This window comes from Cervus canadensis, chromosome 5 (genome assembly GCF_019320065.1).
Source record: "Cervus canadensis isolate Bull #8, Minnesota chromosome 5, ASM1932006v1, whole genome shotgun sequence".
In the NCBI taxonomy this organism is placed as follows: domain Eukaryota; kingdom Metazoa; phylum Chordata; class Mammalia; order Artiodactyla; family Cervidae; genus Cervus; species Cervus canadensis.
Genome location: NC_057390.1, coordinates 64089319 through 64112834, shown reverse-complemented (window position 1 = coordinate 64112834; position 23516 = coordinate 64089319). Strand labels below are relative to the sequence as shown.

General features: G+C 47.1%; 1 protein-coding gene and 1 long non-coding RNA gene across 2 annotated transcripts in view; one reads left to right on the top strand and one right to left on the bottom strand.

The window, feature by feature from the left end:
* The window catches only part of ALK (ALK receptor tyrosine kinase), a 786987-nt gene that overhangs the window by 718391 nt on the left and 45080 nt on the right, over window positions 1-23516 (top strand). Inside the window, exons 12-13 of the mRNA XM_043468949.1 lie at window positions 9422-9584; window positions 22967-23117. Coding sequence (XP_043324884.1) covers window positions 9422-9584; window positions 22967-23117 — 314 coding nt within the window. The remainder of the gene's footprint in view (window positions 1-9421; window positions 9585-22966; window positions 23118-23516) is intronic.
* LOC122441875 lies at window positions 1996-20145 on the bottom strand. Its single transcript, XR_006269472.1, has 3 exons — window positions 20095-20145; window positions 6584-6659; window positions 1996-2442 (listed from the first exon to the last, which is right to left on the bottom strand). It is a non-coding gene; the product is annotated as an uncharacterized LOC122441875 (long non-coding RNA).

The window sequence follows — 23516 nt, the reverse complement described above, 5'->3', positions numbered from 1 at the left end:
CCCAAAAGTCAGCTCCTTTTTGCCTGCCCCTACGTTGCCAAGAAGTGGGACCACCTTAGCCATCACTGATTCAGAGAAGAGAGAGGGGGCACAGAGAAGAACTCAGCCCAGCCAGTGTCCTCCAAGCTGGGTGCTCACAGAAAAGGTGAGGCCAAAGAAAGCACTGGCTTCTAAGGAGGAATTTGAGTTATGCAGATAGTTATCTATTGCTCTGTAACAAATTACCATAGACATAGTGGCTTAAAACAACACATATTTATTATATCAGTTTCTGGGGGTCAAGAAACAAGGTACAGTCTAGCTGGGTCCTCTGCTTCATAGTTTCTCATAAAGTTCCATAAGGTGTTCACCAGGGCTGGGTCTCATCTGAAACCTCAACTAGAGAAAGAATTACTCCCAAGTTGATGTGGTTGTTAGTAGTTCCTGGAGAAGCTGTTGATGAGAGAGAGAAAGAGAGACAGAGAGAGAGACAGGGAGTCTGCCAGCAAGATGGAGGTTACGATCTTATGTCACATGGTCATGGAAATAATATCCCATCACCTTTGCCATATTCTTTTGGTTAGAAGCAACTCAGAAGTCTTGCCTGTACTCAAAGGGAGGGGATTATGCAAGGCTGTGGCCACCAGGAGGTAGAGACCATTTGGGCCCCCTAACAACCTACCTGCAGTGGCTTTTGTATGCGGGAGAGCAACCAGTCACCAGGAAGCTCTGAGAGTTCATTGTGGAGTCTGATGGGCCAAAATCTTAGCAGCAATCTTAAGCCTCTCTGTTCAATATTCCATAGACACTCAAATATCACAAAGTACCTACTGAGTGTCAGTCCATAGCCAGATGGAAAATGAATCAGAAAGAATCTTAGAGACCGTGGTTCCAGCTAGGGGACTTCAGGAGAGTCAAATATTATCAGCCCCAGTGTTTTCTTTATCCCTAAAGTAGGGATAATAATTACCTGCCACGGTTCTTTCTCAGAGCTGGCTATTGTGGTGAGCAAATGAGATCATTTGCTTTGAAAGGTATAAAAGAATATACTAATATAAAGTGTGTGATATTATTATTAACATTATCAAACTACATTACAGAAAAGATTGGGCCAATTCATTTCTCCTTCATAGACTGCCTTCTATACATTTTCAGTTCATTTATAATCCTCCTCCTCCACCTGTGAGCTGTGCAGTCTTTTCTTTATACATATGTGTTCTAGGCATATTTTTCCTTATTTTTTTTTTTGCAAAACTTTCAAGCACATTCTAATTTTTGACCTCTTAAAACCAACCATGTTAAGGGAAAAGGGGGACAGCTTTTGCATGTTGGATCCTTTTGTTCAATCAGTTCCTCCAACCCATTAGATCATCAATTTGTAGATGAAATCCTCACACTCAACTTGGGGGAAACATGTAACTTGAATGAGGACATAGAAGAATGCCTCCAGAAGACCCACTCCTTAATACAAATTGAAAGAGGGTCTCTAGTCTTTCAAAGCCTGTCAGAATCTCAGAAATAATGGGGACTCCAGAACTTTCTCCAGGACAGCTTTCTAAACCAATCCAGGCGTTTGGGTCTGAAAGGCCTGATTTGGTTTTTATAGTGAATAGTGACTTTGTAATAATGTAATAACATATTTTATTCATTTAATTTTTATTTATTATTAAGTGACTGACAGAATAATCCAATTCTGGGATTAAGGTTCATAAATAAGGAAAATAAGGCACAGCTTGGGCTTGTCCAGCAACACAACTGAAAGTCAGAAGAGCTCCCTGAAAAAGAGAAGCACTTCTTTTCCTTCACCCAGATTTCTGACTTGGATCCTAATAACTAGTCCACTCAGTCTATCAGCCAATCAGCTCCATCAACCATGGGGCCAGGGGTGTGTTCATACTGCTAAAGAGCAGGATTTGAGCATTTCCTTAGAGACCCACTTAAGCCCACTTAAGCCTCAGAACCAAACCCGTTGTGTGTAACGCCCATATGAGTGAGTCCACAGCACCCATCTCAATATCCAATACTTTATTAACACAGCTCTGGCCTGACTCCAACTCGGGAAATAACCAAATTAGCCCCGAGACCTCCCTTAACTTAATTTTTACAGTTCTGCTTTCAGGATGGTGTTTTTCCTGTGACATTTCTTCTCTCATGTGTTACTCACTTTCCCTCAGGGAACAGAGGGTGGCTGAGAACACAAGGAGCCATCACAGGAGCCATTAAAAACTGCCTCAGATGGCTGGGTGTCAGAGCTGTTCAGGGTAATTCAGTCCTGAAGCAGCTTTTATCTCAACAGCCCAGACTAGCTGCCCTGTTGATGGGGGGCTGGCCCGTTGCAAGGTTCTTCTTCAGGAAGGGATGTCTGCTCCCAGCAGAGAGGGATGTGGGCCTCTGGTCTTTGCTCCCCGGGAGACCTCAGCTTCTGCAGGCATCCTGCCCACCCAGAGGGACTGTGTGATGCCCCTAGGAGACAAGGATGTAAAAGTGAAAAGAGATCATTGTGTGAGCACGTCTAGCACAAAAGACAGAGCTGCTGTTATTACTACCGTTGTTACCCGCTCCTAACTTATCATCATCAGAACAGAATAGGAGAGAAAGGACCAGGAAGCAATGCATGAAGAAACAAGGGGTGTGTGTGTGCGTGTGTAGGTGCAAATAGTTCAGTGTGAGAAACAAGCTAGAACAACATGGAGAATTGATCAAATGAAAAAATGTTGTAAAAAGAATAAATGTGATGGTCCCCTCCTCATTTTTTCTCTATAATCACAAGCCAGTTGTTAAACTTTTCTGCCTGGTTGACCATCTTATGAGATAAAAGTAACAATTCTTCCCCATTCCCTATCTACTGATCTAACATGTTTTTAAGACAATAAACAAACTGGAGAGTGGAAGTGACCCATCAACGTACTGTAATTCAGTACACTGGAATAGGGGGCCAAAGATTCCCAGCTCTGTTGGTGAAAAACCACAACAACATCCTTTTATCTGAGGTTAGAAGATTCTTCTAGTACCTTCCACCATCCACCAAATATAAGTATCAAATGTGAATACATTCCAAAACTCTGAAATAAAGATTTTGTGCATCTAACTGCCCCTCAGTCTAATGCACAGAGATTCTCCATGCATTCTCACAGCCTCACCCAACACTAGATACCACATAAGACTAATAGAACATCCTGAAGCCCTAAGAAAGTAAACCTGACAATAAAGAGAAGAGAAAGTGAGTTAATAGAAAATATTTATGTCTGCAGTCATTTAGTAAAGGGTCAAATAGCCCCAGTCAACTTAAGTCCAAATGGCACTATCACAAAGAAGTTAAATTATACTTAGTGGGCTCTATCCAATAAAAAAAAAAAGGCAGAATATGATGCAACAGTAAGTTGTAGACCACAGTTACTGGGGATGTCCCCGAGATGAAATCTGAAAAAACACTTGCAGTTCCAAGAGTAGAAATAAAGGTGAGGAGCCTGACCACAGAGATATCAAGTGATTCCTAAATTTAAAAACAATTTAAGGATCCTGGAACGATGCACAGCACCATTGGTGGTAACAGCATGGTTTTTTTTTAATCTCTCTGAGTCTCTATGCAAAAATTGAGCAAACACATATCAAAACTGAAAACCCATGGATATTTACAACAAAAATTTTTGAGTAAGGTAGTCCCTTCCAACTCCCAAATACAAGGGAGTGAGGACAAAGCACCATAAAGTGTATGAGTAACTGTAGAATATTCTAATTCCATTATCACCTTTGTTCTTGAGAAGCAAGATTCGCAGTGTGGAAAAATAAATACAGATGTAATATAGAAGAGATTAAATTAAAAACCCTCTAGTTCTGAATTTGATTTGGAACTGTCAATGTAAACTCATGGATACTTTGTCATATAAATGTGTATACACACACACACACACACACGTGTATACAGCCTGTGTATTTCCTAGCTCTGTCCACTAAAAAAGCCTAGAAACAATCACAAACCCACTAGCAATAAGTGTCTATAGCACCCAGATTGTATACTTAAAATGCCTTTTTTCATGAAAAGAAACCAAAGTTTTTGAAAAAATGGCTGAGCCCAGGTCTGGGTAAGGAACATTTCATCACACCAGATGTCAAGGGGCCAAAGGACACAGCTTAACTACTAAACAACAACAACAACAACAAAAAGAACTCAGGAAGCTACCACTCACCAAAAATGTGACAATTTGAGCTATTAAGAAATAATAATTATTAATTAAAACTCAGAATATGTTTAAATTCATGTACTCAAAGTGATATACAAACAACTAGTCAACTTCAGAGCATGATAGATGACCAATTCATTCCCTTGAATACTCCAAATAAGGAGAAAGAACTGAGCATTTATCTGCCTTTCCTATATGAACTGTATCACTGGGTAACCAAATAGTAGGTGAGAAGAAGCACCTCTTTAAAAATATATTCTAACTAATAAGGCAAAAGGATATAATCTGAATATCATTATTTTGCAGCTCTCAGTGAATAAACATATCCAGGCATTATGCTTCAACAACTGCGAACGTCAAAAAAAGACAGAAATAATCAGACATTGATCTGGTATCTGGAAGGGGTTGCTGCTCCATTGTTTAAAGAGTTAAAATGTTTAACCTCACAATAGGAACAGTGTGTGTATTGTTTTCATTTTGCCCTGTTAAGGGGAACAACTGGTTGATTTTCATTATTTACTCACAAAAAGGGTTACTTCCTCCAATTTATAATAAAGAATAGTGTCAGATATATTTATGGATGGTGAATGACTATATTTGCTTGGATTTGGGGTCATTATTTAGTTTAATGGGATCTACAGTGGCCATCAAAATGGTTCAGTATGCCACAGCTCCCATGAAGTTCAGCTCAGTCAACAAATATGGATAAAATTCAATTCCATGGATCAGAATCAAAATAGTATAAAAGATCCACAAGAGCCATTGAGCTCACTTCCATGGCACAACCATATAGGCCTTCGACGTGAGGCAGATCCTTATTATTGTGATTAACAGTGATAGTTGAGAACTTATTTTCCTTTGTATCACGCTTTATTTCTTTGCATTTAATTGAGCAGATGAGATGGCTTAGGAACAGTAATAAAACCAGCACAATCACCATCTAGCCTATTTTTTTAACATTGTGCTGTATATTACTAATTGATTTGTTTCTTCTTGGAGGATGCTACAATATAGTTAAAATGAAACCCAGTGCTTAATGGATTTTTCTTTACTCAGCTGCCTATAACCAATCAGTATTTTGATGTTTGTGGGTTCTTTACACAATTTAGATGTGAGTGAGTATTAAACTAGGTTTCCAGTGTGTGGTATAAGTGAGAGCAAGATAAAGCAACTCTTTTTTCTCTTTCTCTCTCTCTCTCATAAATGAGTTTTAATACAATAGTTTGGTGTTTTGTTTTGGTTTTTAAGTAAGAGAAGAGGAAAGAGCCAGGCTTCTTTCCTCCCCGGCTTCTTCCCTCCCGTGCTCCCAATCCAGGCTGCTCCTTGCGGGCCATCTAATCCTCCTACAGCTCCATGGAGCCTCAGGGATTAATGTAGACTCTCAGCTGGGGAAACACGAGGACCCTTGGACTCTCAGATTGGCAGCTCACATCAAGCCCACCTCACTGCCAGTCTCACTATGACCTTGATCTTCTCTTTAAAAACCAAGATTTTACCTCGTTGCTTTTTACCCAGTCCCTCTCATATGTCTGCTGGTTGACCTTGTAAACATTCCAGTTACTGGACTTCTCTTTTGACACCCCTTGGCTCCCCATGACCTCTCAGGGGACCAGAGTCCTGACACTAATCACCTGCTTTCCCTGGTTTGTGCCTATGACTCCAAAACCCACACTCTGCTAGGCTAAGCCACTGTGTTACCTTCTAGAACTGAGGGTCTACCTACCACATACCCTGAGCCGACTCACCTCTCCCCTCATGGTGGCCTGCCTGCTCTCTGGGCCTGAGCAACGTTGTTTGGATTTAACTGAGCCCTGGGCTCATGGATTTATAAGGAAAATAAAACCAGACTCACAGAAAGTTTCCATGAGGATTTTATGGTAGTTGTAGCACCTTTTTAAGTCTTGAACTTAAACTCAGAAGATCTATGTTTCACTCCTAGCTTAACTATTTATCCACTCTGCACACAGCAGTCTAACTCTCCTGGGAAAGTTTTCACAAAATGCAAATATTGTCCTTCCTCTATATGAATCTGAATCTTCAGGGCCCTGAAACTGGTATGTTTAAAGGTCCTTAGGTGGTTTGGGAACCACTAAATTCAGAGATCTCCAGGGTCGTCCCATCTTGCTGTGGTATTCTGTGGTGTCTGTGAGATTCCAGGCAGATGAGCAAAGAGAACCAACAGGATGAAGCTTCAGCAAGGCAAGCCCATACACAGCAGAAGCAGGACAGCTCTTGTTCAGTGAGCAATAAACTCAGAAACCCCATACCCCTAAGAAGTGCTGCTTGTGGGACCCAGAAATTAATTCCAAACAACCTTGGGCAGATTTATGAGAATCAGAGCCATCGAAGGGAGCAAAGAGGACCTCCATGCCTTGAAGGCTGTGGGTGCAACAGACCTCGGCTGGATGAATCATGGGTCTGACCTGGGATGGCGAATCCTCATTCTGTGGAATCCACTTCAGAAAAAGTTCCCGCTCTGGACTTTTCCATCTGCAGTTGCTGAAAATGAAAACATAATTTTGTGTATAGAAACCACCTGAGACTAATAATATATGTCCAATGAGTTGGGAAAATACTGGTCCTTTTACTGAGAAACAGCCTTAGAGTCCCTTCTTTATGGACTGAAGAATGTAAATCTTGAGACTGGGCGTCTGCTTTCCTACAGTCAAAAATTGAACAGGAAGTTACACACTTTATAAACTATATTCTTTATGCATCTCTAATGCATAATGTTCTTCTAAGCACTTTGCTTAGGTCATCATTTAATACTCATAGCACGTCTAAGTACTGGGTATTGTATCTCCACTTGTTCAGCTTAAGAAACTGAGGCTCAGAGAGGCCACCGAGTTTACCCCAGTTTTCACACCTCATCAGGGGTAAAATCCAATGAGAAAAATTGGCCCACCTGGATTAAAAGCCCATGCCCCTCTTCCTACCTCATCAGATGCCCAACTTGGCCAGGAAGTAGAAACCCAGCCTCTCTGAGAACATCTCAGAACCTTCAGAACAATGTTAAGTGAGGCTGGAGTTAGAAGAGGTCCTGCTGAAGACAAACGCTCAGCTAGGGTGCCAAGTCCATGCCTTCTTTTAGCTGTCTTCCTCAGCACACTCTCCACAGGGAGAAAACATATTTATATTTATGTCTGAATTCTTTGATTTCCAGGACCAAACTAACTAAATGAACCACCATGCTCTGCCCCAGATTGACAAGGCTGCCCCCAAACCCAGGCTGCTTGCTATAGGCACAGACTGACCTGCAGAATAGACTTAGAGGAGCTAGAGACCATGGGGTGGAATGGACTTTTAAACTTCTTTTCTGAGCTTTCCTTTTTCTTCCTGCTCCTACCCTCATCCCCAGTTCACTGAGTTTAAATTCCTTGGTGCTGTTGGCAGGGAGATCCATATTCACAGAAACTCTGGCCACTTTTCCCATTGTCAGGAACAGCACCAGCCTTGGTTGTAGGCAGGAGTCAGCAACGTAGCTTATTACATTTTTAGAGTTTTAGATATTATAATAACCTTTCATACCCCTCATTTCCCTTTAATTCTCATTCCAATCTAGCCCCTTTCACAGACAAAAAAGAAGATAATCAAGGTCGCATAATCACCAAGTGATGAGGCTGCTCCCAAACCCAAATGTTCTTGCTGATTTCGGGGTCCATGACCTTACCACATCCCCCCACACCACCACCTTCGCCCCCTGCACAGCCCACACATGTAATTTGAGCACTGGAAAGGGTGAAAGGTCAACTGGCCATGACAGCTCTGCTGAAAAGCTTCCAGTAAAGAGTCAGTCCTTTGAATTAACAGATTACCCCCTTACAATGCAAACAGATGAGAAAATTAACACTCAAGCATTCACACCAAAGATGAATGGATTCATCACCTTCTTGCCCTTGAAACGACCTTCAGAAACCAAATAGAAATCAACATCTTTCTTTGAAGAAAATGAAGCCAAGAAAAGTCCTGAGGGCTCAGTATTGAGTAGCTGTGTGTGCATTGGAACCCCAACTAGAGCTTTGCTCTCCTGACCCTGGGCTGGGGCAGCATCACAAAAGCCTACCACAACCAGCCTGGTTTTTAGATTATCAAAACTGCCCTCATGTAATCTCAATCTGATTGCTGATAATTAGCAACCCAAGTTAACCTTTCATTTTTGCATCAAGTTAGTTGAAAGTGATCAAAAGAATTTTATGTTTTAGCGAACAAAGCTATATACAGCCAAATTAATTTTTTCATAATTTTCTGTAGGTAAGATTCAACTTCATCTCTTTAAAGGGAAATAATTTCTCCAATCTTATAATGAGATTTTAGTATTTTAAGTAAAAGTAACTTTATCAAGAGCACATTTGGGGGAAAAGTTTTTATAGATTTTAAACACATTAGAATTCCCACCAGGATGAAATCTGACAATTCTCCAAGGTCCAGCCTGACTCAAAAATGAAATGTATGGAAGGAGGTGGTCCAGCGGCTGTGGAGGGGTGGAGGTGTGCTGAGTGTTCCTGAGACACCCCCAGAAGGCCACCGAAGAGCATTGGGTGCTCTGAGTGAGGACAAACCACCAGGCGGTGGTGAGGGGCTTGGAAAAGGAGGACATGCCTCAGAGGCACAAGTAATCCATTTCCTATTTTTTACAGTAAATAGCACAGAGCTGTTTCCAATGTGTTTCCAGGCCCAACCAATGAGGGGAAGGATGGCATGGAGCTGACTCTGTGCCCAGTTTATTCTTTTGAACTTCTTCAGGCTGAGAGGATCCTGTATGCAGAAGTCAGGTTAGACCCAGTCACAATAGCACAGATTGAGCACCTCTTGTTTGCCTAGTACTGTCCTGGACCTGGTGAGAACCAGGAGGGGATCTAACCTCCGCTTGTGCCTGCCTCACCTGAGAGGAGTCTCCTCTCCCTCCTCAGAACTCTCACAGTGCAGAGTTAGCTGGACCCTTCTGTGGCTCTTTTTCCCTTACTGGCCTGTGTTGTTGCATCCCTTTGGGTCTCCTTTTAGTCACCTGTAAGTCTGTGAAGGCCAGGGTCCAGTCTGCTCCATGTGTGTGTCTCTGCCTCTGGTCCAGGGCCTGGCACACAGCAGATCCTCACAGAAGCTTCCAGTTCGAATGACTGATTAGTGTTCCTTGCCCCGACCTTGGTGCCATCCTGGAACAGCGGCTTGGCGCCATGGAGCCGACAGATCAGAGGCAGCGAGGGAAACCCCTGGAGAAGGGAGGGCCAGGCCAAGTGAGTGATTGCCTTTCCTCTTGTGTGCAGTTCACTGGCTGTTCACCACATGCGGGGCCAGTGGGCCCCACGGCCCCACGCAGGCCCAGTGCAACAACGCCTACCGGAACTCCAACCTGAGCGTGGTGGTGGGGAGCGAGGGGCCCCTGAAGGGCATCCAGACCTGGAAAGTGCCAGCCACCGACACCTACAGGTGGGTATGGAGCAGGGGAGGGTCAAGGGCAGACCCGCCCTCCTGAAGAGAACTGGGGTCCTACCTGTGGGTGCATGCCTGACCCGCTGGAGTGCCCAGGCAGGCCAAGGCCAGAGACTCTGGCCCACATCGGAGGTGAGGGCTGGAGACGGGGAGGTTGGGGATAATGGAATATGGCAGGAAAGGTAGCCATGTCCTTGGTCTGCCAGGTGCCCACACCACAGACCATTTGTGGAGACGATATGCATGCATGAGCTAGGTTCAGAGCGTTCTCTAGTTTTATTAATAATAATTATAATTTGAATGGGCTGTTCTTTGACTATTACTTCATGCTGTTCAAATGCGGCAATAAATGTCAAAATGTTTGGGAAACAAAAGTATGATACACATGAAAGATGTTTCTTATCCTTGAGCCTCCTTTCCTGGGCCTTCATTGTTTGCTAGTAAAGCAACTATTCTTGAATTCTCATCCCAGGCCCTATCCCCACCTTAGAACATTCCACTAGAGCAAGGCCAGGCTGAGGGAGGCCCAACTCCAGCGGGAAGACAGCTAAGCCAAGCTGATGGCGAGGCTTCTAGCCCTGAACAGGCATCGCAATGACAGGAAGGCCAGATATTTGCATGAACGATGGCATAATTACGCTTCCTATTTACGCAGCCCAGCCATGTGCTGTACAAGGCCCAGATTGCTGGCCCTACTCGGAAAGTAAAAAAGTGAAAGTGTTAGTCACTCAATTGTATCTGATTCTTTGACTCCTCTGTCCACGGGATTTCCCCGGGGAAAAATACTGGAGTGGCAACACAGGGTGGTGATATTGTGGCAATTCACGTAGATCTGATCACGTAGATCAGAGTTGCCATTTCCTTCTCCAGGGGATCTTCCTGACCCAGGGATTGAACTCATGTAGATCTCCTGCATTAGCAGGCAGATTCTTTACCATCTGAGCCACTAGGAAAGCCTTTCAAAGAGTATGATTATATAGGTCTGGAGTGGGGCTCAAGAATAAGCATTTCCTTTTTTTCATGCTAAACATTTTTACTTTAATGAAGCAAATATGACAACACATTGGCATTTACTGGATGCAGGTTGAGGAGGGAGACATAAGTGATATTCACTGTACTCATGGAATCCATCCACACATTCGTTCATCGAGAATATGAATTTCTCACAAGTTCTCAGGTGATGCTGATGCCATCCCCAAAAACCGCTGGGTTCATCACACCCCAGACTGTCATCTTCTCACAGCTCAATGACGGAGGCAAGGTCAATGCCACAATCCTCCTTTTACAAAGGAGGGAACTGAAGCTCAGAGTCAGGAGCCTCCCCACAGCCATGGGGTCCAGAAATTGCCTCCAGGCCCAGACTTCTGAGGCCCAGCCGGTGGAGGCTCCTTGCACAGCACGTGGCTGGGCTGCATAAACAGGAAGCATAATTATGCCATCGTTCATGCAAATGCCCGCTCCTCTCCCCTTCCCAGAGGGAAGTGGGAAATGAGCTGCTTCCCTTCCTGCAGTCCCCAACACCCGCCTCCTGCGCCCCGTACAGCCTCAGCCCCCGGGGAAGAAAGGAGCTTCTCAGGTTGCCCTGCTTTCTGTGCAGTCCCAGCCCCTGGGACCTCGTGTAAATGCGTTCTGGGGAAAGCCTAAGTGCTTTTTAAATGACATTCCGGGCAGGAATGCAATAACAAGGTTTGGCTGCAATGAGATTAGCAGCTCCAGGTTCCACAAATCCCCAGTAAATGGCCGAAGACATCCGGCTACCCCTGCCCCTACCGCACTGAGCAGGCCGGGCCTCCCTTCCTGCCTGGCTGATTTTCCAGAGGTCACCCACTGTCCTAGAGAGAAGAGGATGCATGTTTGTTGAGGACCCACTAGGTATTTCTCCTCCTTGTAACAATGAAGTAGATGTCATTATTATTGTTTTTATCTGTATCCCCTTGTTTCCATATGAAGAAACTGGAGTCAGGAAGTTAAGCAACAGATCTAAGGCCACATGTATGTGTGTGCATGCATATGTGCTAAGTCACTTCAGTCGTGTCCGACTCTTTGTAAGAGTGGAACTGTATCCCACCAGCTCTCTGTCCATGAGATTCTCCTGGCAAGAATACTGGAGTGGATTGTCATTTCCTCCTCCAGGGGATCTTCCTGACCCAGAGATCTAACCCTCATCTCTTACATCTCCTGCATTGGCAAATGGGTTCTTTACCACTGGCGCCACCTGGGAAGCCCCCCTAAGGTCCCCCTAAGCCCCCCTAAAGGCCCCCTCAGTGACAAAGATGGAATTTGAACCAAGGACCCTCAGGCTCAAAGCATTTGTGTTCCCTCCATTAAAGCTCACATCTGGACTTTGAGATGCAAGAAACAGGAAATGGGGCAAGGGGATCCTTAGGACCCAAGCAGCACCCACCTCCCGGAAACCTCCAGAAATGAGAGCCTGGGAGGGGAGGCCCCACTGCCTGAAGGGAGACTGGCCAGCCCAGCACTTGGTGTAAATCCCCACATGTGAAAAGCAACATGAGGAAGGCGGCAGAGGAGTGGCAAGGCAGACAGAGACCTCAACAGTTACCTCCAGCAAGACCCACTGTCCCATCCTTGCCCAGGGCGACTCCCAAGTTAGACTGGCTCAAAGTCCCCTGAGACTTACAGAGGTCCTCTTAGGCTGTGTTTCCCCTGAGATAGGGTGAATCAGACCCACTTCCAAACTTGGGCAGGTCATTTAATCCCTTGAGACTCTGTTTCTCCATCTGTTAAAGGTGAGGGTTGGGAGTTGCTGACACCTGTCCAGCTGGTTGCAAAGATCATGTACAGGTACCTCGCACGTGTCCTGCATGTGATAGGTGCTTCCCAGCCCAACATCTGCAAGAAATCTGCTGGAGTAACCATGGTGTCAGGCAGTGGCCGGACAGCATTTCCAGAACAGCAATAGTTCCCAACTTCTGTGCTTCCGAGGACTTTTTTATGGCCTTTTGAAAGATTGTGCCTGCCAAACTACACTTATTAAATAATAATTAATTCATTTCCCCATTTTTTATTAATCACAGCCATATCTAAGTCTAGCCAGGTTTCTGATCTACGTGAATTGCCACAATATCACCACCCTGTGTTGCAATAAGCCCAGCCCAAATGGGAGAACTATTTCCATTTCTCTCTTTGGAATGTTGAGACTAGCTAGCTTGAAGCCCCCAGCACTGCCTACTGCACACTCCCCAGAAACACACACAGGAGCTATTTTTCTGTTGAAGCAAGACACCAAAATGCCCACGTTTCTAAAGGGGACTTTTTGAACTGGCCTGAGAAGCATCATGTCAAAATGAAAGAATCAAAGCCCCAAAATGTTTGGTTTGGGTTTTGTTGTTGCTGTAGACTCCTTGTTTTTTAACCCAACAAAGGCTGTTACAGATATTCTTGACCCTTATCTAATCCTTGACCTTAGATGAGGCTCGAAACTTGAACAATAATGTCTGTTGGTCACATAATGTCACATCAAAGAAGCAGACCATTTGATGATGTGCTATAAATCATTATAGCACATCAAAGTGCTATGCGTGCATGCATGCTTAGTCGCTTCAGTAGTGTCTGACTCTTTGCAACCCATGGACTGTAGTCCATCAGGCTCCTCTGTCCATGGAATTTTCCAGGCAAGAATACTGGAGTGGTTTGCCATTTTCTCCTCCAGGGGATCTTCCCAACCTGGTGACTGAACTTGTGTCTCCTGTGTCTCCTGCATTGGCAGGTGGATTCCTTACCCGCTGAGCCACCTGGGAGGCCCCAAAGTGCTATAGACTGCATCAAAATGTCCCCCAGTCAGAATATCCAGGTTGAGGGGTCAGGTGCCTTTTTTCTGGAAGATATTTTCTCCATGGTAACTAGTACTAGTCCTTATTTAGTAAGTACAGTTCATCTAGTGAGACAAACTGGACACACAGAAGACAGATGTGATCGAAGGTTCTTGAGAACAGGAAGGCTGGGAGCATTCCTTAGGGAGTCCATCTATTCCTGGAAGAGTGTGGCACTCACCTAGTGCTGTCTGACTGCAGCCTGAGACCTGGCACTATTATTGCTCCAGTCAAGGACTCTACCTATTGATCGGAGCGGTTAAGGAAAAGAAACTACTACTTACCAAGCACCTACTGTCTACCAAGGTGGGGTATCATTGTCTGAGGCTTCCTCAGGGATGCATACAGGCGAAAACACCCCCACTCTTTTTTTTTAACTAATTTTTATTGGAGTATAGTTATTTACAATGTTGTGTTAGTTTCTACTGTATAGCACAGTGAATCAGTTATACATTTATCTGCTCTTTTTTAGATTCTTTTCCCATATAGGTCATTACAGAGTATTGAGTAGAGCTCCCTGTGCTGTATAGTAGGTTCTTATGTATGCGTGTTAGTTGCTCAGTCGCGTCCAACCATTTACAACCCTGTGGACTGCAGCCCACCAGGATCCTCTATCCGTGGAATTCTCCAGACAAGAATACTGGAGTGGGTAGCCATTTCCTCCTCCAGGGGATCTTCCCGACCCAGGGATGGAACCCGAGTCTCCTGCACTGCAGGCAGATTCTTACCATCTAAGCCACCAGGGAAGCCCAGGTTCTTACTAGTTACCTATTTTATATCACACTGAAAGCGTGCGCACACACACAGATACACACACTGCTGTCCTGTCCTGAGCTTCCCCTTCCCCTAGATTTTCTACTTTCTCTGTCAAAACAGAAGAGGTGTCCACACCTGCTCTCCTCCTGCTCTGCAAATCTCAGAGAACCATACTAAGCGCCTCTTAGGACACTGTGCCTGACACCTAAGTATATAAAGGGTACAAGATCCAGTCTTTGCCCCCAAAGGAGCCCCAGCCAATGGCAGACATAGGAACAAAGCATTTTGGTGTGAGGTACAAATGCCACACCGGAGGTTTACACACCGCCCTGCCGTCAGAGGCCAGGCGAAGGGCCTGAGTTCATGGGTGGCTTCCACAAGGAGACAGAAGCCTGAGTTTCAGTCTTGAAGGTGACAGAGTTGTCTATGAAGAAGAGGGGAGGGCCTTCCTGGTGGGAAGAACCCCTGGGGGAGCCGGGGCTGCAGAAGCTGAGGCAAGACCTAGCTCTGAGGCTACAGCCTCACCTCCCAGATGCATTTTGCTCCTTCTGGTGATGCCGTGATGAGGAGAAAAACAAGCAGGGAGGCAGGGAGAGCAGAGGGAAGTCTGCTGAGGTCTTCTAGGCTAGAGTCAAGTGGGGTTAGACCAGGGCAGGGGAAGCATGGTGAGAGGGGTTGATACATTTGGGAGGTAGAGTCAGCATGACTGGAGGACTGAGTGGATGGGGGCTAGGGGAGCAGACGATACCAGGAGGACAGTGAGTCAGGGGCTGAGGAAGCCAGGACAGTGAGCAACAGCTCCTGTCCCAAGGAGCCTGACTGGGAAGGAGAGGCAAGGATAACAGGGAGGGGGCACCTGATTTGGGAGGTTTCCCAGTTTGGTTATGAGTGCCCGTGGGGGTGGGTGACTGAGGTGGGTCAGAGTACGAACATGGACTGTGGGTTGTGCTGGGGCAAGAGTCTCAGCCTCACTGTGAAATGGAGGCACACACCCAGCTCTGAGGCTTGGGGGTATTTAGTAGGATTCCATGTGTGACACACCCGCGCTGGGGCAGCCACACGCCAAAGGTGTCGGCCAGCCAGCCTCTCGCTCTTCCTGACTTTTTCCCATCTTCATCCTTCTCTCCCTCCCCCCAGCCCCCCTGCCTGTCTTCCTTCCTTACTACCTCTCTAGGGTTCCACATCCTTCCCAGCCCTCCTCCTCCCCCAGCTTCCCACACACACACACTCACGCACGTATATGCACACACACACAGATAGTCCATAAAATCATTTGTCTCATTTGTCAAGCACAGCCCACAGCTCCTGACAGCAGCTCTCACATGGTTCGCTTGTTTCTCAGACATAGCGTGCAGGAGGTCCCAGATCGCAGCTGCAGCCAGCCAAGCCCGCCCACAGACCTGGCCGCAGCTGTTCCTGATGGCCTCTGTCCCTGACACTCATTTCCTCACCTGGCTCCAGAGACCAGCGAGTGCAGCTGGATCACATCGTCAATCAGATCCGCCCGCAGCCACGGAGCACCTACCGCCCGCTCGGCTCTGAGCCAGGGAAAGGGTGGGGGTGGTGTCCACTTCTCTATCTGGAGCCACAGCCCTCAAAGAGAGGACTGAGCCTCTGGTCTTTACAAAGACTGCAGAGCAGAGAAGTTCAACAACAGTTTCACAATGCTAGGACAATTCTAGACAAGCGTAGAGGAGAGTCACAGGCATGACTCCTTGCCAGGGTAATTGGGCAGGTAGCCATCGCCCTAGAGAGCATAGAGCAGGGCAAGTCAGAGTGTGGGCCTGGGGGTGCATGGAGCGAAGAGCCGTGAGCTGCAGGCAGAATGGAGCTTGGGTTCTACCTCTGATACACTGTGTGACCTTGGAAGTGTGCCTTCCCTCTGCTTTAGGGCCTCATCTGTCAAAGGAGGGGTTAGAGGGAGCGGTCACTGAGGTCTCTTCTAGCTCTCGTACTCCTGGGTCAGGAAGGCAGTAAGGGACGAGTGGACAGTGGGTCTTGCTCATTGGTACAAAACCGGAATGGAACAGGGACAGCCTCTGCTGCTGACCTGGGTGTCACCTGATGACTCGCAGGACCCATCTGGGTCATCCAACTATACAACTGAACAAAGACCTCATGCTGCCAACGCCCTGTGCACATCCAGCGTCTCCGAACACACCCAGCATCTCTGCGCCCTCACAGCACCCCAGAGGCTGGATGGATACACAGGGTGGACCTTACCATTCTGATTTCCCAGAGGAGCAAGCCGAGCCTCAGAAGACAGAGGGACTTGCCCAAAGTCCAGCTAGGTGTTAAAGGCAGAGTCCAGATCGGGTGTAGGAGAGAAATGAAGTGTCCCTGCTTCTCCAAGTGGGGTCCCCTCGCTCCCTCCCCTCCACCGTCCCTGGCAACCCCATGCTGCACACCAGCTGCGCTCTCCTTTCAGGCTCCGGCAGGCAGCCACTTTGATTTGCTGCTAATTCTTTATTTAAAAAAGATTCACAACTCAATTACATCAGGTAACAATAGCTCACAGTCAATAATACAAAACGCAAACCCAATAAACATTCATTCTGACCAGGGGACATGGATTTAGATGAAGAAAAACAAAAAAATTACAGCATCAGCTCGTTGAGAACAGTATCCTATAATTTCCAGTAAATTGGAATCACGGCGAGTCGTTTTCCCCACTTGAGTGGCAGGTATATTAATTTGTTGGCATTTGTCAACCATCAAAATAAGTTGTTTACAAGGGATGGGAAGAAAGCTTCAGAGAGTCAGGCTGAGGTTATTATTCTGGCAGGAGATTGTGTAACGTGATTCATATGATTCGGGGGTCTTCAGAAGTGCCAGGGCTGGCCTGTACTCCCTGTGGAGGTAGGTCCTGGGTGAAACTGAACATCCTTGACCCTGGCCCTCAGCCACACCCTACTCCACCTACTGCCCTGCTCTCTAGAATCCGGGGCCTCATCCAGTCACCCCCTTCTGCCTCTCGGAAGTCACTCCAAGAGAGGAGTGGACAGGCTCACCATGGGTACATTAGAACAGTTACCATTTGTTACTCACTAGTTACCCTCCAGGGGCTGAACTAGGCCCCTTAGCATGCGTGCATGCTAAGTTGCTTCAGTGGTGTCCAACTCTTTGCACCCCTGTGGACTGCCCCAGAGGAGCTTGCCAGGCTCCTCTGTCCATGGGATTCTCCAGGCAAGAATACTGGAGTGGGTTGCCATGCCCTCTTCCAGGGCATCTTCCTGACCCTAGGGATTGAACCGACGTCTGCTATGGCTCCTGTATTGCAGGCAGATTCTTTACCGCTGAGCCACCAGGGAAGCCCCAGGCCCCTTTAAGGGGCATTATCTCATGGAATTCTCACAACAACCTGTCAAGGTAAGTATTATCATCCCCCTCTTATAGAGGAGGAAATTGGAGGTCAGAGAGGGTACATAACCTGCTCAGGGTCACAAAGCTGGTGAGTAACAGAGCCAGAACCAGAAGAGGGAAGCAAGGTGCCTTGGACACAAAAGTCCAGGAGGCTCTGGCTCTCAGGGTGGCCCAAGTGCAAGGCTGGCGCCTGAATGGGGGACGTCTCACCCAGCTCCTGGCCCTGAGGGACACAGCTGGATCTAGACCCAGAGTTCCAAAGAACAGCACGGAGAGACAAGAAGTCCTTCTTCAATGAACAGTGCATAAAACTAGAAGAAAACAACAGAAGGGGAAAGACTAGAATTTCTTTAGGAAAATTAGAAATACCAAGAGAACATTTTGTCCAAAGATGGGCACAATAAAGGACAGAAATGGTAGAGACCTAGTAGATGCCAAAGAGATCAAGAAGAGATGGAAAGAATAACTGTACAAAATAACATGGAATAACTATCCAAAAAAGATCTTAATGATCCAGATTACCATGATGGTGTGGTCAGTCACCCAGAGCCAGACATTCTGGAGAGTGAAGTCAAGTGGACTTTAGGAAGCACTGCTATTAATAAAGCTAGTGGATGCAATGGAATTCCAGTAGAGCTATTCAAAACCCTAAAGGATGATGCCATCAAGGTGTTGCATTCAATATGTCAGCAAATCTAGAAGACCCAGGAGTGGCCACAGGACTGGAAAAGGTCAATCCTCATCCCAGTTCCCTAGTAGGGCAGTACTAAAGAAAGTTCTAACCATCAGACAGTTGCCCTCATCTCCCATGCTAATAAGGTCATGCTTAAAATCTTGCATGCTAGGCTTCAGTAATATGCAAACCAAGAACTTTCAGATCTCCAAGCTGTGTTTTGAAAAGGAAGAGGAACCAGAGATCAAATTGCCAACATTCACTGGATCATAGAGAAAGCTAGGGAATTCCAAAAAAAAATCTACCCCTGTTTCATCAACTATGCTAAAAGCTTTTGACTGTGTGAATCATAACAAACTGTGGAAAGTTCTTAAAGAAATGGGAATACCAGACCATCTTACCTGTCTCCTGAGAATCCTATATGCAGGTCAAGAAGCAATAGTTAGAGCCCTGTATGAAACAACTGATTGGCTCAAGATTGAGAAAGAAGTATGACAGGGCTGTCTGCTGTCACCCTGTTTGTTTCACCTATATACCAAGTACATCGTGAGAGATACCGGGCTGGATGAGTTACAGGCTGGAATCAAGATAGGTGGGAGAAACATCAACAACCTCAGATATGCAGATGATACCACTCTAATGGCAGAAAGCAAAGAGGAACTAAAGAGCCTCTTGATGAGGCTGAAGGAGGAGAGTGAAAGAGTTGACTTAAGACTACATATTAAAAAAAGTAAGATCATGGCATCTGGTCCCATTACTTCATGGCAAATAGAAGGGGTTCAGAAGGAAGAAGTAATGACAGATTTCCTTTTCTTGGGCTCTAAAATCACTGTGGATGGTGACTGAAGCCATAAAATCAGGAGACAGTTGTTTCTTGGCAGGAAAGCTATGACAAACCTAGACAGCATGTTGAAAAACAGAGATATTACTCTGCCCACAAAGGTCCTTATAGTTGAGGCTATGGTCTTCCCAGTGGTCACATATGGTTGTGAGAGTTGGGCCATCAAGAAGGCTGCTGCTGCTGCTGCTGCTACTAAGTCACTTCAGTCGTGTCCAACTCTATGCAACCCTATGGACAGCAGCCCACCAGGCTCCTCTGTCCACAGGATTATCTAGGCAAGAATACTGGAGTGGGTTGCCATTTCCTTCTCCCTCAAGAAGGCTGAGCATTGAAGAATTGATGCTTTTTAACTGTGGTATTGGAGAAGACTCTTGAGAGTCCCTTGGACTGCAAGGAGATCAAACCAGTCAATCCTAAAGGAAATCAGTCCTGAATATTCACTGAAGCTCCAATACTTTGGCCACCTGATGTGAAGAGCTGACTCATTAGAAAAGACCCTGATGCTGGGAAAAATTGAAGGCAGGAGGAGAAGGGGCCGACAGAGGACTAGATGGTTGGATGGTATCACCAACCATTGTGACTCAATGGACATGAGTTTGAGCAAAGCTCCAGGAGATGGTGAAGGCTGGCGTGCAGCAGTCCATGGAGTCACAAAGAGTTGGACATGACTGGGCGACTGAACAACAGCAACAACCGTCTGCACCAGCCTGTGCTTTCTTCACTGTGGTACAGCCACCTGGAAGAGATGGGCCTTGTAGTAGCTAGAAGCTTCCAAGGAGTGAAGCTCAGTGGTGGGATTTCGGGCCTCAACAGGCTGACCAGAGAGACACTATCGTCCCTACAAGTGGTCCAGGCAGGTAGCTGCCAGTTCCCTGTGTCTAGATGTTAGTCCAGGTGGAAATGTGGGGCTGAGGCTATCACACAGGAAAGCAAAGTCCAGCTGCTGACACCTGGGTGCCAAGCTCCCCGGTGTCCCCGTCCCAGAGTCCCCCCACCTTGCACTTGGCAGCAGTTTGCCATCTTTCCAAATCCACTACTTACCCTCATGAGGGCAGGGGTCCTTGTCCTCATTTTTTGCTTGGCTAGGGGAAGCTGAGGTGACGAGAGGTTAACCAAGTTGTCCCAAGTCACACAGCCAACAGAGTGCCCGGATATGACTCAGAACTCACGGCTTTTTCCATCTACCTCTCTGCCAAGAACTAGGTCAAGACCCAAATGGGGCTGGAGTTCAGACTTGATTCGGGGCAGGAGAAATAGGAAAGAAGGCTTGGGGGTGGAGGGAAGTGTCAGGAACAAACAACGTCCAAAATATAATGCTTTGGCTAAATTTAAACATGTGAGAGAGTTCAGAATGATTCATAATGCATGCAGATTGATGCAAATGACTATGCAAATGAGGCAGAAAGGAGGAGAAGGGTACAGCTCACCTCTCAACCATAGCAGGAGTGGGCAGGGCAAGGACTCCCTCTCGGGCAACAGTTTTCCAAGCAAACCTCACCTTCAAAACGACTTTCTGAGGCAACCTGCCAAGGCCCCAGGCCCTGGGGCCCTGGGGTGGCGAGCTGGACAGATGTGGCCCATACACATCCACGTCACTATCTCCACACTTGACTGGGTCTCTGGAACGCCCACCACCCCTACCCCCCAACCCCAGTCTGCCTTCTCTGAGCTAAATGATTCCGCTATTTTCCTTTCACCAATGAGCCTTCCTTTTCCCTCAGCCTTTTCATCGTCCTCTGTTTCTAATGGGTTGGGAGCGAGGGTTTGGCAGACAATCTGAGTGAGTCAGGATGGGCCAGGAGCTTCTCAGACCATATAACCCGCAGCAGCGTGCTGGAGGGCAGATGGCCTCCATGAGAAGTATGGAGCTTTGGACTAGGGTTTGCCTGGGCAATGAATCCCTCTATTCCTTGGTTTCCTCGTCTGTCAAATGAGATCGCTAACAGCTCCTGTCTATGGCTATTGGCAGTTGGATTCGGGAATTGGGGGGGGATGCCATATGCATTCACGCCTAGCACAAGGTCAGGAATCGGCCCTACTTCCCTCTGCAGACCTCACAGCCCCCTCTTCCCTACCTCAGCCCCCTGACTTTTCTCCCTCTTCATTTCTGCTCACACAAGCCTGACTGCTACCCTTAACCTCTTTCTGCTTGTCTGAGAGTCCTACCCATCCCTCATCTCCATCACAAAGCAGACCTCAAACACACACCCCCCAAAACCAGCCAGGGCCACCAGCACCGCTGCCCCCATGCCTGTCACAGTCATCTGCCCCCTTCCTGGGCCCTGAGCACTTGACAGCCCTGATGTGTGCAGAGATCTGCCACTTTCTCAGGTTTTTCACCCCATTATCTCCTTCTTATGTTGACCCTCCCCATGCCCCTGTACGTTTGGAGAGGAATAAATGGTTCTTCTTTGACAAGGGAAGAATCTGGGACTCTGAGAGGACACAGAGCAAGGAAATGGTCCACTCTGGGCATGGAAGCCCAGAGCCCTTTGGTGCTTCCACTTTGCCTCCCCAGTCTCAGCACTCCCACAGGGAAATTTCTCCGGTCATAACTCTATCTGCCCAGTTTCTTTGTAAGCCCCTCGAGGGCCTGGAGCCCGTCTCCCATCTCCTTTTAGGCACATGCCTTACACCAATGTGCAACGAGCTCGCAGGGGAGCTGGCCCTGGAGACAGAGCGATGGGCTAATCGCTCCTTCACTCTCTACGGAGACCTTGGTTCCTCAGCTGCCATGTTAGCCATCAGCTGGCCCTCCAGCCTTGTCTCTGCAGAATGGGCCTGAGTTCTGCTTTAGAACAACCCCCAGGAGCCCCCTCTCATGCTGGGAACACAGGACATTTCCTAGAATCAAAATCACCTTGCAGCTCTCCCTCGAAGCTTTTCATAAAGGACCCTGGATCTGAATATGCAGGGACTCGAAAGCCCTCAAACCCCTCTCCCTGGCAGCCAGTCTCTGCGGAGGCGCGTGTAGTGGGCACAGAAACTGCCTCCACAGCACCCTGCTTTTCTCAGATGGTTCACCAGCTGTACTCTTTGTCCCCCATCCTTGTTTGACTTCATCTCAACAGCCTCAGAGGCAGCAGGAATACCCCTGCACCCCCACACTCTGGTTTTATTTTCATCACAATTGGTTGTTTGTTGTCTGCACACACTTGGCTCCAGAAGGAGTTACTGGTGAGATGGAAATAAACAGTCTGTGCTCGTAAACACCACTCTCCTCAGTCATTCCATGTGGGACTCCTTTTATCTAGAGTCCGTGGGGAGACTTTAAAACTTCGTACCAAGTCAATTACTGCTACTCCCATCAGTAAGAATAATAATAAATACTCAATGAGAGCTTCTTACATGCCAGCCACAATTCTGAGACGTGGCCTCATTGCTTTAACCTTCACCACACACACAGGCTAGAAGGTAGGCTTTTCTCATCCCCACTTTACAGATGAGGAGCAGGAAAGTTCAGGAACACTTTATAGATGAAGAATAGGAAAGTTGCTTGTCTAAGGTGGACCACGTGAGTCCTTTGATCTTGGACAGGGAGAGAAATCCATAATAGGAAACCCCAGGTATTTGGGACACTATCACCGCAACACCCCACCTTAATGCAGACTCTCCCTGTCTTCTCTTCTCTGTCTCCCCTCTGGCTCCTCCCTCTCCTTCTCTTGTACCCCTTACTAGTTCTTTATCCTCCTAGCTCTGTGAATGAGGCAATTTCCTATCCCTCTCTGAACTTGACGGCCCTCTCCTGACAGTAGACAGAGGACCCTCCTTGCTGACCTCGTGGGCTGATGCAGGGGACAGCCCTCCAGCAAAAGGGCGGTGTGCTCGGCCTGCTGGGAGCTGTGGGGTGGGCAGGAAGGGAGTCGGTCCCCACACCCCATGGCAGGAGCCCATGCGCTCTGTCCTGTTGCAGCATCTCCGGCTATGGGGCGGCTGGTGGGAAAGGTGGGAAGAACACCATGATGCGGTCCCACGGCGTGTCTGTGCTGGGCATCTTCAACCTGGAGAAGGACGACACGCTCTACATCCTGGTCGGGCAGCAAGGGGAAGATGCCTGCCCCAGCGTAAGTACCCAGAGCGGGAGTTTCTCCTCCACCTTCCCCAGGACCCAGGCAGGTCCCTCGGGGACACCAACACCAGCCATATCCCATCAGGGAGCTCTCGTTCAAAAACGGCAGGACTCATCCCTTGTTCTGCCTGCAAACGCTCCTCCCTTTCCAGGGCCATTTGGGTGCCTGAGAAAGTGGGTGATGTGGCTTTGGGTGCTGCACATCCCTATGGGGATGGAGGCTGAGGCGTGGGTTTCATGAGCAGTCCTTAAAACTGAAGTCCTGAGTTCTGCTGAAATGGGCAAACGGTTGTTTCTCTCAGCACAAGTGTGAGTCGAAGCCCACTTTCTAAGCTTTCTTGCAAGGGCATAGTTTTTTTTCAGCCATATCATTATAAACAGGAAAATGCCAGAC